We start from the raw sequence: 14,760 nt of genomic DNA on the forward strand, positions 1-14,760 counted from the left end.
ACGTGCCGGGTGCCCGCGGGCCGAGGAGCGGCACCAGGCAACCCAAACGCGCCTTCGCCGGAGGGAGGGAGGGAGAGAGGGCGGGAAGCGAAGCAGTTTCGGGAAGGCGCGTCCCCCTCCCCTGGCCGCCGCCCCCCGCCCGGGCCCGGAGAGCGGCGGGGGCGGCCCCGGGGAGCGGGCCGGGGGAGGAGCGGAGCGGAGGGAGCGGAGCACACGGCGCGGCCGCCCCGCCAGCCCGGCCGGCTCTGCGGGAGGCGCTGCCCGAGCCCGAGCGGGGCCGCCCCCGCGCCTCTCCCGCCGCCCGCACCGCTGGGAAAGATGGATGGGCACGTCCTGGGATGGATCGTCCTCCTGTGGCTCGCAGGTAGGGCCAGGGCCGGGGCGCGGGGGGCTCGCTGGCCCCGACGTTCCCCACGCCGTGCCCGGCCCGCCGCGCTTCCGCGGCTTTCCTCGGGGCGAAAATGGGGGGATTTGGGGAGATGCTGCGGAGGGAGCCGGCGTGGGGCCGGGAGCTGCTCGGGGCCGTCCCGCGGCGCAGTTTGCGGAGACTTGGCGGAGCGGGCTGGGCACGGGGGCAGCCGGTGCCTCCCGCCTGCCGGGGCCGGGGGCAGCTCCGAGGGGCCCCGGTACCGTCCCCGCCTGGTGCCGCCGGCGCTGGGGCCCGCGGGCAGAGAGAGCCGGTGTCGGGAACGGGCAGCCGGAGTGTCCTTGGCCGCCGGGCCGGAGGGGATGGCGGCAAAGCCCCGGCTCCCCCCGCCCGCCCGTGCCGGGAACAATTGCGGGAACTTCTCCTTTACCCGCTGTCCTGACCGCACATGCCGTCCCAGCAGAGCTGCGCGGGGAGGGGGCTGCCCTGCCTCTGCCCCGGCTGGCAGGGGGGCAGAATTTCAGGGGCCTCCCCGTGACGGTGCACTTGTGGCCAGGCCTTTTGAGCCCAGGACGGGGCTGCCCCCAGCCCAGCTCGCCGCCCCCGCTGGCCTCGCCGGCTCCCCAAAGGCTCGGGCAGGTCCCCCCTTAGGGCAGGGGGAGGGGAGCCCGAGGGGCGAGCACAGAGCGCTCACTGATGGGGAGAGGGCAGGGGGGACAAGCTGGAAAGGGGCTGGGTCTGAGAACTGGGCAGCGAGGGAAGGAGAGGGAAGGGATCACAGCAGGGGGAGAGCGGCGGGGCAGCCGGGAACCGGGGAGAAAGAAAGCTGTGTCAGGTCAGGGGCAGGATCTGCCTCCTGTGAGCCGGTGCAGCAGCCAGGCACAGGCAGGAGCAGCAGGCTATAGGAAAAGCTGCAGTAGGATGACTTAGCCAGGCAGGCTGGTTACAGGCTGGAAGAAGAAACAGACACACTTGGGTTAAGTGGCGTATATTTCCCACCGTCACCTATGTATCCCACAAAAAAGACCTCAGCCTCTTCACTCTTCCTATTCGGATTTAGTATTCACAAGCAGTAAATTCGGCTTTTAGTCATAACACCTCTCTCCCACCACCCACCCACCCCTTTCCTTGCATTTTCACTCTGAGTCATCTTCAACACCGGTGCCTGCCTACTGCTCCCTTCCAGGGTTTCACGGCCTCATCTGGGGCTTCAGCAGCTTCCAGCTCATCCTCCCTTCCCTTCTCTCCCTTCCTCCTTCCCTGCCATTTGGCTGCTTCCGAATGTATCCCACTTCAGTGAGTTGGTCTGGAGTGCCCGCGCCCCCAGAGCTGCCCCTCCTTTCCCACTAGCCCTGGTAGTGTGCTGATAAATAGCGCCCAAGGACCGCCAAAGGAGTGCAGGGTGTAGCTAGACATGACATTACATTCCTCCCTCTTTTTAAAGAGCTTCTTTATCTGGACGTGTCAGCTAATCAGGACTTTTTTATCAAGCTGAAAGCCCGGGCTGTTGACACTTTTCTCCTTCCACTGAGGGCAGTTCACGCTTCCTGGCAGCCAGCACTGTTTTGGAGCATGCAGGGTCAATGCAGAGGGACAGGTACCGCTGCAGTGGGAAGACCTTCCAGTTTCCTCCAGCCCTGTGTTTTTGAGACAGGACTGCGTGCTGCCGGTGCTGTGGAGAGCTGGCAGGCACAGGCTTCCGGCGGGCAACAGGTTATCCAGAGCTGTGTGCTGAGGGATGGAGGCAGCCAGGGCTCGCCTGCTCCCCTCCATCCTCCAGCAGCTGCTGCCCAGCCATAAATCAAGTGCTGATGTCCTTTCTCACAGCCGAGAGGAAGCAAATAAGCAAAGGTGTGTGAGTGTGTGCGTGTGTGCACGGGAAAGGAAGGGGGGGTAGCAAACATGGATTCAAGATTTTCCTCTCCCCAGTGGCTGTGCAAAGGAATGAAAGGTCTGCCTCAAGGTAAGGAGCCCTAATCCAGCCACAGTGGTATGCTCCACTCTGGGGAGGAGAAGTGGGGGCTGGGAGGTGGAGGGGCCAGGGGACAGAGTGCAAGATGGGGAAGAAGCAGGGAGACAAAAGGGAGCACGAAAGAGGAGCCTCTCGTTCCCTTCCCTCCCCTCCTCCCTCCTCGAGATGGGCTGAGAAATTTCTAATCAGCACTTTCAGTCCCTTTCCTCCCAGCAGCAATTCCTCTCTGTCCTTTGTTTGTCTTTAATTTTTTGGCTCTTGCATTTATCTTTTGTTTGGTTTTGCGCATTGTGAGTTCTTACTGCGATTTAAAAAAATCCTGTGTGAGGTACAATGGATTGAGTTTGGCTTCTCCCCCTCCTGTCCTGCTCTCCCACGTGCCTAGAGCGAGTGTTTTAATAACAACAGCAAATGGATGAAGAGCAGGTCATTCTTTATTCCTTCCTGTGAGGTCACACAGGTTAAAATATGTGTGGGACTGTGCTCTCATTCTATAAAAAGAAGATAAAATTTGCCAAGTATCCTTGGTCCCTCTGTAAAGCCTTTTCTTGTAAATTACCAAGTGCAGCTTGATTCTGGAATGAATCCTCTGCTTGTATTTACCATTTTCTTAATAAATGTTGTAATTTCTAATGTATTTAAAACAAGAGCATAGTGCTGCACCAGGCTGAACTCCAGTTTTATGTACAGAACAAGCAGATCAAATTTTTTCTGCCTCACAACTTGGACTAAGCTTGGAAAAATTTCAATTAGGAGACTGTCCATGTAAAAATGGGATCTTTTCTTCCTGATAAGTACTTTTCCACCAGTAATTTAGCATTCACTCCCTGTGTACTGTTTCTGTACCTGCTCTTTCTCAGCCAGAGTTCAGGAAGGCAGGCAGAGGGGGCATGCTGGAGCACAGTTGTGCTTTGCTGTTTCTGGCCAGCTGACCACGCTTCTGGGGAAGGCAGGGAAATGGTTGGACTCTTTTACTTGTCTTGATTAAAGTGTTCATCTGACTTCCCTTGCCTGGCTTCACAGAGCATAAGTGTAGCGTAACTGGGAAGAAGTCTCATGTTTTTCTTGCTTTGTATTCATGTGAGGTCACCTTGAGTGAGAGTGGCAGCAGGGGAAATCCCAATGCCAACCCAAGGACAGGTGTTATGGCTTGGTGTTACAAGGCTTGGAGACACTCTTTGCATTTCTTTAGCTTTTTTTTCTCAGGCTTCTGATGGGTGCTATTTCTGGGATGCTGAAACAAGTCTAGATCAGGAGGCATCTGGCGAGTGTAACAACCTTCAGACAGCAGTAAGACAGGGTGGGTTTGATCTGGTGGCCAGAGCTGGGATAATTCACCTGAGTGACTTTTGTGAATGTGTGTAAGGGGCTGTGGTAAGGGAATATAATGAGCACAGGGAAGCTGGTGAAGAGAATGAAGTGAGGAGCCAGGATGTGCCTGGGGAGAGCACCACAGAGAATGTGGAAGAGCAAGGAATAGTCCAATGTCTACTGCAGTCATTTTGCACAGCCTGGGCTGTCCCACATGGAGGGTTTTTGTGTTGAGGTTCTGTGCCTTGAGTGCTGAGTGTGTAAGGGAATGCTTTTCTGCAGCTGCTTTGGGTTTTCCCCTTTCCAGGTTAAGTAGCTGGAGAGCTGGAATTCTCGGTTTTGCTATGGAGCTGTGAAAAACAGAACTATGCCTTCACCTCAGCTGCAGCTGACTTGTTCAGGCATTGGTTTCTTGCTTCCAAAAAAAGTTGACAATTAGTGGTCACGTTGCTAAGAACACAAGTCTGATAGGAACCAGACCAAGACATCCAATTAATTTCCCATAGGCACTCAACACATGCTGATTGGTGATTGTTTTTGCTGATAAATTGCATTGGATTGGATTTAGTTCAACATGAGTAGGCAAGAACCTGTACAGTACATAATCTCAGTGATCCCACTGGCTCTCCATTCATCTGTTTACACATTTCTTTATATTTTCTGACTTTCTGGTCTCAAAGCCCAGATCTTGCCCTTCCTGATTCAAGCTTGATCCACATATGAAAGTGTGACTGGTATGCCAGTATTCAGCAGTGGGGGAGAGAACACTTTGAAATGATGCACAGTATCCAGGGTGCCAAAACCAATGATACTTTTGCCCAAGAGTTTATTGTATTTGGGAAGTGGCATAAGCTACCACCCTAAGGGCACAGTCTCTTACCAGTGAATGGATGCTTTTCTCCCAAAGCCCCAAGGTAAAGTCTAGGAGTAGCTTTCCTGGGGTGCCTGGTTCAGGACCCCAGTGATTTCCATTCTCCTGTGTGCACAACTGCCACTCCTGTCAATACAGGTACATGAAAACGGGGGATGCAATTTTGGTAGTTTCATAGAATCAGCTGTACTACTTTAGGCAGGCAAGCAGCACGAGCCAGATAATTGCAAAGAAAGAGAAGAGATGCATGCATAGATAGGGAGACCCATGTGAGCTGAAGAATAATGTGTGCTGTCTTCTCTTAGACTCGAGTCTTGTGTTCTAGAATGGTGCAGCCTGAGATGCATTCCACTGAACTACAGTATCTGGCTTTGTCATTGCTTCCAGAGTTTGGTGCTTCAGATAAATTTTATTCTAACTACACGATATTTAAGGTCCCCTCCAACCCAGACCATTCTGTGCTTCTGTTTCTAGAGGCTAAATGTGTAGTGAAGCTAAATCTTCCTGGGAGTCATTTCACCTCAGGGAGGCTGTAGGCTTCTCTGGAGGTCAATGGCAAAGCAAGAGCCTCAGTTATCACCTCTCAATTGCATTCTCTCTTGCTCAGGGAAGGCGCTTAGGAAGATCAGGCTCACAAGGCTCAAACCCGCCCTTACAAATATCCCCTCTGTAATCGCTTCCTGGAATTTTCTTTAATCACCAGTGAAATGTATTAGTGATAGCTTGTGTGTAGTGTTGATTGCATAGTTTGAATGCATAATCTGAGGATAGTTCAGGAAAGGAATCAGAGCAAGGAGACAAATGCACATTGCCAATTGGAACAGACAAACCCCATACAATTATATTTCGGAAGTGTGATTATTTTTAAGCTCTTTCTCCGGGAGTCTGTGTATATATATATTTGTACAGACACACAAAACCATGGATTCTTTTTACTTTCCAAGAGAAAGGGTAACTGTGTTTATAAGATGCAATTGATTAGTATTTTCAGACCTTTTTCTTTGGGTTTATGAGAGCAAGAAGGAAGGAAAGCAAAATAGTCACGTAGTCATGAGACTCCCAGTAGGTAGATTTTTTCCTTGTGAAACTTGAAACATTGTGAAGTTCACAATGAACAGATTCCTTCTCTAGAGTGCAGGAATTGCATTTCCATGATGACTTTGAAGTATGGGCTAATTTTTCTCTGTCTACATCAGTCAAAACATAGCACAACACAATTCAGTTTCTTTTTAGTCCTATTTTTATTAAACCAGACAAAGAGCTACCATGGTGCTGTCACTAAGCTTCTCATAATTTTTCACATATTTCACTCTCTTTTTTTTTTTTTTCTCTGCTGTATTAACAACTCAGAATTCTGCCCTGTGATATGTCTGAGGCTTTTCTTGTGTTGGCTACACTACATTTTAAGGTCAGCAGTTACTTCTTGAAGGTGAAGAAGTCCTGTAATTCCCATGGCTGGACATAACTGATCTGTGTAAAGGCACCATCTTGTCTTCAGGCAGTCAAATATCCTGGTGGCCTTTTTGATGGACACTGTTACAGCAGTGACATACTACATGAATCAATTCCAGTAATTCTTTTTTGGCAGAGGAAATAACAGGTGTATGATTTCCCAGTTCAGCCATATATAATTATATGTAATTTGACTTAAATAGATCTAAAGTTTCCTCTGCTTCAGTCTCTCAGTCTGAGGCACTATGTTGCTCTTAAATGCTATTTCTGGAAGGAATCTGAAAATAATACTTAAGAAGTTAATAAAGAGCTTGGGATAGGATATAGAAGATGCCAGATAATTTTCAATTTTCTGGGCATCTCCAAAATCCTTTTCGATAGAAAAAGATTTCCTGTGTTTTCCCAAAAGCTGCTTTTCTTTTCTTGATATAGACATTCACATGGGGGTAGGGTGGGGAAAGTTAGTCGGATGAGAATTTGCTAAAGCTCAGCTAATCATTTATTAAAGCAGTCCTTGGCTTGCCAAACTCATTAATCTCATTAACAGGGAAGGAGGGCTATGGTGCATGGTTAGCTGAGAGTACTGTGTTTACTAAGCAGTACTTGGTTCACAAGGGAAAGGTTTAAATATTCAGTGTGTCAGTGTTTTATCCCTGAAGCTGAGGTAACGTGATGAGTCACTTGATCAGCTCATGCCACATGCTGGATTTGGCCTCAGACTGTGAGGGGTCTGACATGGACCCCTTGGTTTGTCAAGGTGTTCTTCATGTTCCTTGCATTCAGGTGCAGCCCAGGAAGCATGAATCTCTGGAGAGGATTAGACATCACCACTTAGTTCACCTTGAGAAGCAAGTGGTGGCATTCCCTTAGTGCCACATGGCCCCTGTGCTTGGTCCCTGGGTCAAGGGAGCCTGGCAGAAATGTCCCAGCTGCCACTTCCTGAATCATCTCTTTGCCTGTGTCTCAGGAAAGTGCAGGAGCTGCCTCATCCCCCTGCCTCTCCTGTGGGAGACCTCAGCTGTGCTTGGTGGTACTCTGGGGAACAGCCACACTTCAGTGTTTGGATTTGGGTCCAGGTACTTCTGGCAAAACTGATAACCTCCTGTGCAACTTCCAGTGGCACATGCACAATGTCCATGATGTTCTGCATTCATTATATGAACAATACAGCATTTCTGTGCAAACGACAGGGCACCCTTGTGTTCCTCAAGCCTTCACATAGTAGTCCCCAAGACCAAATCCTGCCTAGATCAGTAACTCTGTTAGTATCAGTGACCACCTTGCCTCTCTGAAACAAGCTTTCCCCTAGGTTCTGTCCATACTGTGTTTTCCTCTCCAGCTGGGATTTATAGACTTGGTGCTTTACAGTTCAGACAGTGATAACTTGTTGAATTTAATATTCACTGTTTTTCCAGCCTCTTCACTTTCCTTTGGTTCTGAATCCTGATCATGCAATCTCTGCTCACTTTTGCTTTTCAGGTCTGCAGCTGTCTCCACCTTGTCTCTTCATGCCTGCTGTTGTTATACAGTTAATGCATTTATTGCTTTCTGTCTCCTTCAAGCTCCAGTGCTTTAGTCTATGCCTTTTTTCCCTCCATTCTAAAGATATCTCCTGTCATTTCACTTTCTTTTGCCAATTTCCATCTCCTTTTCATCTCTGCTTTCTGGAGTGGGTGAGTTATTTTTGCTGACTCCATTTCCTCTCTTCTCTACATCGTTTCTGAATCTTCTGCAACCTGACTGCAGCCCTTTGTACTTATTTTGGCCAGGGCTGAGACACCTTCTCCAGCTTCTTCCAGTTGACTGCAAGCTTCCTGATTGTCATCCTGCTTATTTTTCTGCTTCTTATATTGCTCTGATACTTTATCCTTACGATTTTTTTTTTTTTGCATTTTCCCTTCTACTTCTTCTTGATATCAAGTCTTTTCTTTGTCCTCAGTCTTTTCATTCCTCACTAAGCTTCCCCAAGCCCACCAGTCCCTTCTCCAGATGTTGTGTAGATTTTCTCTTCTGCTTTGTTGTCTCAAATGTTTCCTTGTATTTCCTCTTTTTCCCTGTTTCCCTGTGTATCCCCTCTTTTCCACCTGCTCTAGGTGAGGTGTGTGGTAACAACATTTTCCCTACTGAACCAGATTCCCTTTTTCCAGTTCTGTGTGAGTGCTCTCAGACATTGCTGCCTGCAGCACAAGGAGGGAAACAATGACGGGAATGCAGGGGAGTTTTGGCCATATCCCTGTGGGTGGATGGAGTGCCTCACTCTCCCATGAGCTGACATTGCTCACTGTACCTTGCCTCAGCTACACAAGGGTACAGCAGCAGTCTCCTGGATCTTCTCTGGGGCCTTAATGCATCAGGTCCAGACTGCAGCTCTCCTGTCAGCTTCTAGATAAACATTACATGTTACATTCCCTCTCCTCCCCTGGGAATGTGAAAAACTTGAGGGTTTGGGCCCTTTTTCTCCACACCTCCCACATGGAGCAATTTCTCTCAGTGCTACTTGCCAGCCCTGGGAAGAGCTCTGTGATTTAGATCTGCTTCTTTGTGCATCTCTGGAGTTTTGCAGAGCAGGCAGCACTAACTGGGCACCAGTGCAGAATGTGCTGGTCCAGGCACTGTGTGTTGCCTGACTTGTAAAGTGGGGGTGTGATGCCAGTGAAATGGGGAGGGAGGTGACTTATTCTGCAGCGGGATTGTCATGGCCTCAGGATCTGTCCCCTTGGCTGACCTGCTGTACAAGTGGAACATGGCCATTCCTAAAATACTTCTTCCTTATGTTTGAACCTGCCACAGAAGCCATGAATCATCACACCATTGTGTCAGGGCTTCTACAGAATAAGGATGCTGCATTTGAGCCTTCAGCCCCATCATGCTGTGTTTTTCTTTGTGACTGTAAGCTATGAGAAAGCAAACTTATTTCTGCTGCCAACATCCGTGCTTACATACATAGAGAAGTGTTGCACCCTAGCACCTGAAACAGATGGACAATTTTATGTATGTGGGGAGAATGATGCTGTGATAAAATGCAGTAGCTCCCTCTTCAAGCAGTGCCAAGGCATATGATACTCATGTTTTTGTCTTCTAGCTGAGGTGGAAGGGTTGCAGGTCACTGTGCCTGAGAAGAAGAAGGTGGCCATGCTATTTCAGCCTGCTCTGCTTCGCTGCCATTTCTCTACTTCTTCCACCCAACCAGCTGTGGTACAGTGGAGGTACAAATCCTACTGCCAGGACCGGATGGGAGAAGCTCTGGGCATGGTGACTTCTGGTTTGCAAACAATGAGCAAGAGGAACCTGGACTGGGATCCCTACCTGGACTGTGTGGACAGCAGGAGGACAGTCCGTGTCGTGGCCTCCAAACAGGGATCTGCCATCACCATAGGAGACTTCTATAAGGAAAGAGATGTCAGCATTGTCCATGGTAACTCTCCTACCCTGGTGATGCTTGGTGGGGGCTGGAATGGACCCTTAGCAATTGGGATACTGGAGTCTGGCAGTAATTGTTCAGTTACTTAGAAAAGGCTGTGGGAAGGGAGCTGTTGTATTTAGGATTCAGCCAACCAACACTAGACCAAAGATAATTTCCTTTGGCACTTCCCTTCAATTGACTCCACCTAGGTCTTCAATTCAGATACAGTATCCTTTTTTCCCTTCCATGAAGTGGAAGCTTTTTATTCCTGACTTCTGCGTATTGCTGCCTATATAGATTTTCCTTAGCAAAGGGATGGCAGCAAGAGAGCTATAAATTCAGTCTCTGCAGATTTGCAAGGTTTTTCTGCCTTGCAAATGCCACTGATGTTTTCCTAGTTCTGAAATACCAAGATTATCCTACACCTCTTGTTTGCTCAGCCATGGACTTCACCAGCTTACCCTGTCATGAACCTAAACCCACACAGCCTTGGGCAGAGTGAAAGGAAGAGATTTCTGTGGGGTGAAGTCAGGTTGGGTGGAGATGAAGAATGACAGGGTCCTTAAACATTTTTGTCTGGAAGGCTGTGTGAGAGACCTTGTCTCTTGAAAGTACAAGGTGTCTGATTGACTGGGGTGACCACCTAGACAGAAGTGGAGACTTCTTGGTGTGGAGATCGTGTGATCAGCCTCACAAGAGGGAGTGTTTTCCTTTGTCTATGTGTAACCTCTTTGCCAAGGACTGGGGTGCTGTAGAGGAGATACTGTCTAAGCCCTTCTTTCATGACATGAATAGCATTGGGACCCCAGCCTTAGGTGACAGGAAGGACAGAGAGAGACCTTAGTGACCACTCCTGCTCTTGGCACTTGCAGAGTGAGCTGCCTCTGCAGCATTATCTGTCTTCCTACCTCCAGCTAGAAGTCTTGAGCCTGTTGTTTTTTCCTGAATACTGTGAGATTCTGGATAAGGTTAACCCCTCTTCTTTAGTAAGGAAAAGAAATGTATTTGGGACACAGAGCATTCAATACTCCATCCTTCCTGCAAGTGTTGGAGGGAAAGCCTGACTTTCTTTTTGCCTTTCAGATGCAGACCTGCAGATTGGGAAGCTGATGTGGGGAGACAGTGGCCTCTATTACTGCCTTATTATCACCCCAGATGATGTGGAGGGCAAGAATGAAGAATCAGTGGAGCTGCTTGTGCTTGGTGAGGCCTCTTGTCGGGCTGCTTTTTCGGCAGATACCTGATGCATCTTTCCTCCTGCTCTCTCGCTGTCTCTCCATCTCTGTGCACCGTATTACTATGGGTGTAAGAGCTATGCAAAACAGTCCCTGCAGCACTGTCACCGTTGCCTTGCACCTTGTGCAGTCATTCACACCTAGGCAAAGTGGGTGGCAAATGCTACCAAACCAGAATAGTAATGTTTACACCCACACTGCTCACACGTTACACGGGCGTAAATGACTGCAGAAAGTGCGGGGCTATGGAAAAGGCAGAACCTTTATTTTCAAGGGATAAAACAAAAAAGCTTGCAGCAAAATGAACACTTGAGACAGAGTTTTTTAACAGCAGACACCCAGAAGACATCAGATCCTGTGATTTTTGCAGTCCTCATCCCACTCTTCTGACCTGTGAGGATGTCAAAAAGCACTGTGTTGAATGTGTCAGTTTGGGAGATTTTTTTTTGTGTGCCTAATAACACTTGTCCAGTTAGAGGTGCAGTTTCATGTCATCCTAATCAGGTCTGAGCTGGTGCTGCCACTAAGAGGTCCTATCCTCTCAGTGGTGTGTGTGCTTGGCTCTGTTTCTGTTGAGCTCCTTTGAGTAGTGTGTGCTGAGCAGGATCAGTTTCTTCCCTATTTGCAGGGTTTGCTTTCACTAGTGGCTTCCATGATACAGCTCACTGTAAAGGTCAGAAAAGCAGCCATTCCAGCTAGAGGAGAAAAGCAGAGTGGAATGGGCCTTTCAGAGACTTTTGTTGACATGCCTGAAGCCAGCTGCAGTACTTCAACCCTAGATTCCCAGGAGAGCAAGCTGGGTTTTTCCCAACTCACCATGGCTCTTGTGTGTTCAGATTTGTGCATCCTCTGATGGAAATATTAAAAAGCTTGGGTTGATAGTGTGTAGGTGATCTGTGGAGGTGTACAACAGAACACGTCTGTCAAGCGTTCCCCTGATCTCCTGCCAAAGGTCAGAGTTTACTTGGTATTTATATTTGGAGCTGTAGTTATCATCACCAAGTAAACCAGACTGAATAGTGGAGTGGCTGTCACAGTGCCATTGCCTCTCCTCACCCCTTTAATGTCAGTCAAACAATGGACAGTTGGAGTGGAAGGTCAGAAAGTGGAGAGTCAGTCTGGTCACTCCAGAAAACAGTGTCACACGCCTGTGCAAATGTACAGTGTGACATCTGTGTATCATCTGCCACTTAGTAACAGGCCCAGGACCGACTTATGTGAGTTCAGGTGAGGTTATCTCTGTCAGGTGGCAGTGGTAGCTGTTAAAATCCTCTCCTGAGGTCCTGTGTCTCTGTAGTGATGAGCTGCTGAATTTTTGTCCCTTCTTCACCTTCCTGTCTAGGATTTGGTGTCTTCCTCTTGTGTATGTACAACTGTGCTCAGACACCAGTGATGAAATAGTGCCATGGTAACAGGAAGGGTTGGTTTTTCAGTGTGTGCAGAAGACTGTGGGGAGAAAACACAGAAATCCCGTCCTCTGGAGCTGTCTTGATGTCTCTGCCCCCAGTTCGTTGTGGCTGTATTGGGGGACACGTGTAGCTTAGGCTGTGCCACCCTTGACCACACCTGCTTTTCTGTTCAGCCTCTGGGTCTGACCTTGCACTTTATGCAGCTCTCTGCTAAGTTTGGCAGGAGCATGGAAGCAGACTTGTCGTGGGCTTACTTCTGCCTCATGCTGTTAGGCAGCTCCTGTATGTTGCTTTTCCTGGGTAGAGGCAACATTCCAGCTTTTGGTGCAGTTCCAGGGTTACCTACCTGTTTTCCTCCTTCCCCCTCTTTCCCTTCCCACCTTATTCTTTTCCTTCCGCCTTTGCTGTAACTTTTTCTTTGCTTTCCTTTATCTCTCCCTATTGTTGGCTAAAGGATGAAGCAGCCAGTGATGAAAATACCATTTCTTAATATTCTGCATATTCTGGGGTATGTTTTGTTCCATCCCACTGCTTGGAGGGAGATGCTGAATACAGATGTAGATTGTAGCAATTCCACAGTCCTAGGGGACATGTGGTGAAAGGGTTTTGGTTGCTGTTCTGCTGCTCCTTGGGTGGAACCCAGATTCCCTGTTAGAGAAGTTGGAGCAGCAGAGGGACAGTGTGTGAGAGATGCTATGGTTCCCAGAGCACATTGCTGTTTGCTCCCTGTTGACAGTGGTCTCTCAGATACAATTTACATTGCTTATTTTGGGGTTGCTGCATGATTTCAGCATAAATTAGAATTTTGAATAGAGCAGAGGTTCTACCCAGTCACGTTATCCTTGGGGTGACAGAAAAATCAGACTGGAAAAGAAAATAGGAAAATATCCTTTCTAATGATTTCATATGAATGCCAGGATGAAAGGGCAGTTTAATATTATGCTGAAACCATGAAAGGACTGAGGGGCAAAAATGGAAGATACCATACTAATAGGCTCAATAAATGAATGGAAGTTTGTTTAATTAAAAGTGGAGAGTCCTGCTTTTATGCAGTGAATCATACCATGAAAAATTGATCAAAAGGCACTTTATCACAACTTAGAGCAAAATCCAAAACCCGGGCAATTTACAGTATTTCTTTTTTTTTCTTAGGAAAGTGATCACAGAGACCTCCAGTGACCTCTTAAATAGCCAGGGAGCTTGGGTCATGATGGGATTGCATGTTGAGTTTTGTTACCTGGATGTGTCATGTTGACACACAGAGCTGCTGGTCAGCTCTGGGTAGCATCAGAGAATCCCATGTACTGTCCTCATGTCATGCTGATTTCAGAAAAGCATACAAGCATTTATTTATATCCATTTGTGCTCAGCAAAGCTGATAGGATTTGTAAAGCATACCTGATGTTAGGCATGTGCTCATTATGTACTTTGCTGAAAAGACCATTCAGTATCTTTTTCTCAGTCAGGGACTTTAGCCCTCACTAAGGGAATCAGTGCAGCTGAGGGAAGAGAGGCAGCAACCTCTGCCTCAGAAACACAGGAGACTGACTGGTACGGAACCTCCTGTAGAGTAAGGAGAGAATTTAAATTTAAAAAATACTATTACACATTTATTATATTTAAAAAAAATATTCTTTAGTCCTTATTACTCTCTTCAACTGTCTCAAAGGAAGTTGTAGCAAGGTGGGGGCTCATCCTCGAGGTGTACCAGAGGGGGCAGGGGTTCAGGTTGGACATCAAAAAGAATTTCTTCCCGGAAGGGTTGGTTAAACATTGGAATGGGCTGCCCAGGCAGGTGATGAAGTCACAGTCTCTGAGGTGTTTAAGGAAAGACTGGATGTGGCACTCAGTTCCATGGTCTCGTGGTGTTTGGTCACAGGTTGGACTTGATGATCTCAGAGGTCTTTTCCAGCCTAAATGATTCTGTGATTCAGTGATATATGTGCATTTTGATGGCATTTGGTATCTCCAAACAGGATGTAGCATGCTGGAAACTGTATGAACTCTGCTTCTGCTGCAGATTAGTCCAGAGTTTAGCAATTCCACAGCAGGAATCAAGTGATACTCCCTGCACTCATGTTTTATTAGAAAAGAAGAACCTTTGCTGACATTACAGCTGGGCTAATGAACCCATTTGCAATTTTATACATTTTATTTTTTAAACTTTTTAATATGATTGAATCTAAAAGGCTGAATCCTAAATTGAAGGAAGTCTACATTTCTGTTATAGTAGCTGGCAGCTAATGCCCTGCTTCTTGAAACACAGACAGTGCTATTAATCATATTGTTATTTGTAGTCCCTGTGTATTGCTTTTTTTATATGAGAATGTCAGTGGGCTTCAGCAAAGTAATTTATTGCAGCCTTTCTGAAGGGAACTGCAGGTGTACCAGTGCAGAGATGCAGTGTGCCTGGAATAACCTTCAAACCAGAAGTCCAGTGGAGTGTCAAAGGCATCCTAGCTTTGTGTCACCAGCTCACATCAGGAAGCAGTCCAGCTTCATTGCATGGCATTGCATACAACCCAATGAGCCTTCCCAAGAGCCAGAATTTACTAACCAGGTGCAGGGATCCATGGAAGCTGCCACACTGCTGCCTTCCCAAGCTAGAACAGCTACAGAGCAGTGCCTGTACATACAACTCAGCACAGCTGGGCACCTTGGAACGCACAGGTCTGTCCAAGCTCGGTGATGTTTGCATTCTGAGATTTTACATACCTTAGACATGCTTCACAAAACAGTG

At 47.9% G+C, this 14,760-nt stretch overlaps 1 protein-coding gene across 7 annotated transcripts in view; it reads left to right on the forward strand.

The window, feature by feature from the left end:
- Window positions 1–246: 246 nt before the first annotated feature.
- The window catches only part of ILDR2 (immunoglobulin like domain containing receptor 2), a 40,086-nt gene continuing 25,572 nt past the window's right edge, over window positions 247–14,760 (forward strand). For all 7 annotated transcript variants that reach the window (XM_083885306.1, XM_083885307.1, XM_083885308.1 and 4 more), the window contains exons 1-3: window positions 247–364; window positions 9,056–9,388; window positions 10,460–10,579. In XM_083885306.1, the coding sequence (XP_083741432.1) occupies window positions 319–364; window positions 9,056–9,388; window positions 10,460–10,579 (499 nt within the window). In that variant the 5' untranslated portion in view covers window positions 247–318. The remainder of the gene's footprint in view (window positions 365–9,055; window positions 9,389–10,459; window positions 10,580–14,760) is intronic.

Source organism: Zosterops lateralis (genome assembly GCF_965231275.1).
Source record: "Zosterops lateralis genome assembly, chromosome: 2".
In the NCBI taxonomy this organism is placed as follows: domain Eukaryota; kingdom Metazoa; phylum Chordata; class Aves; order Passeriformes; family Zosteropidae; genus Zosterops; species Zosterops lateralis.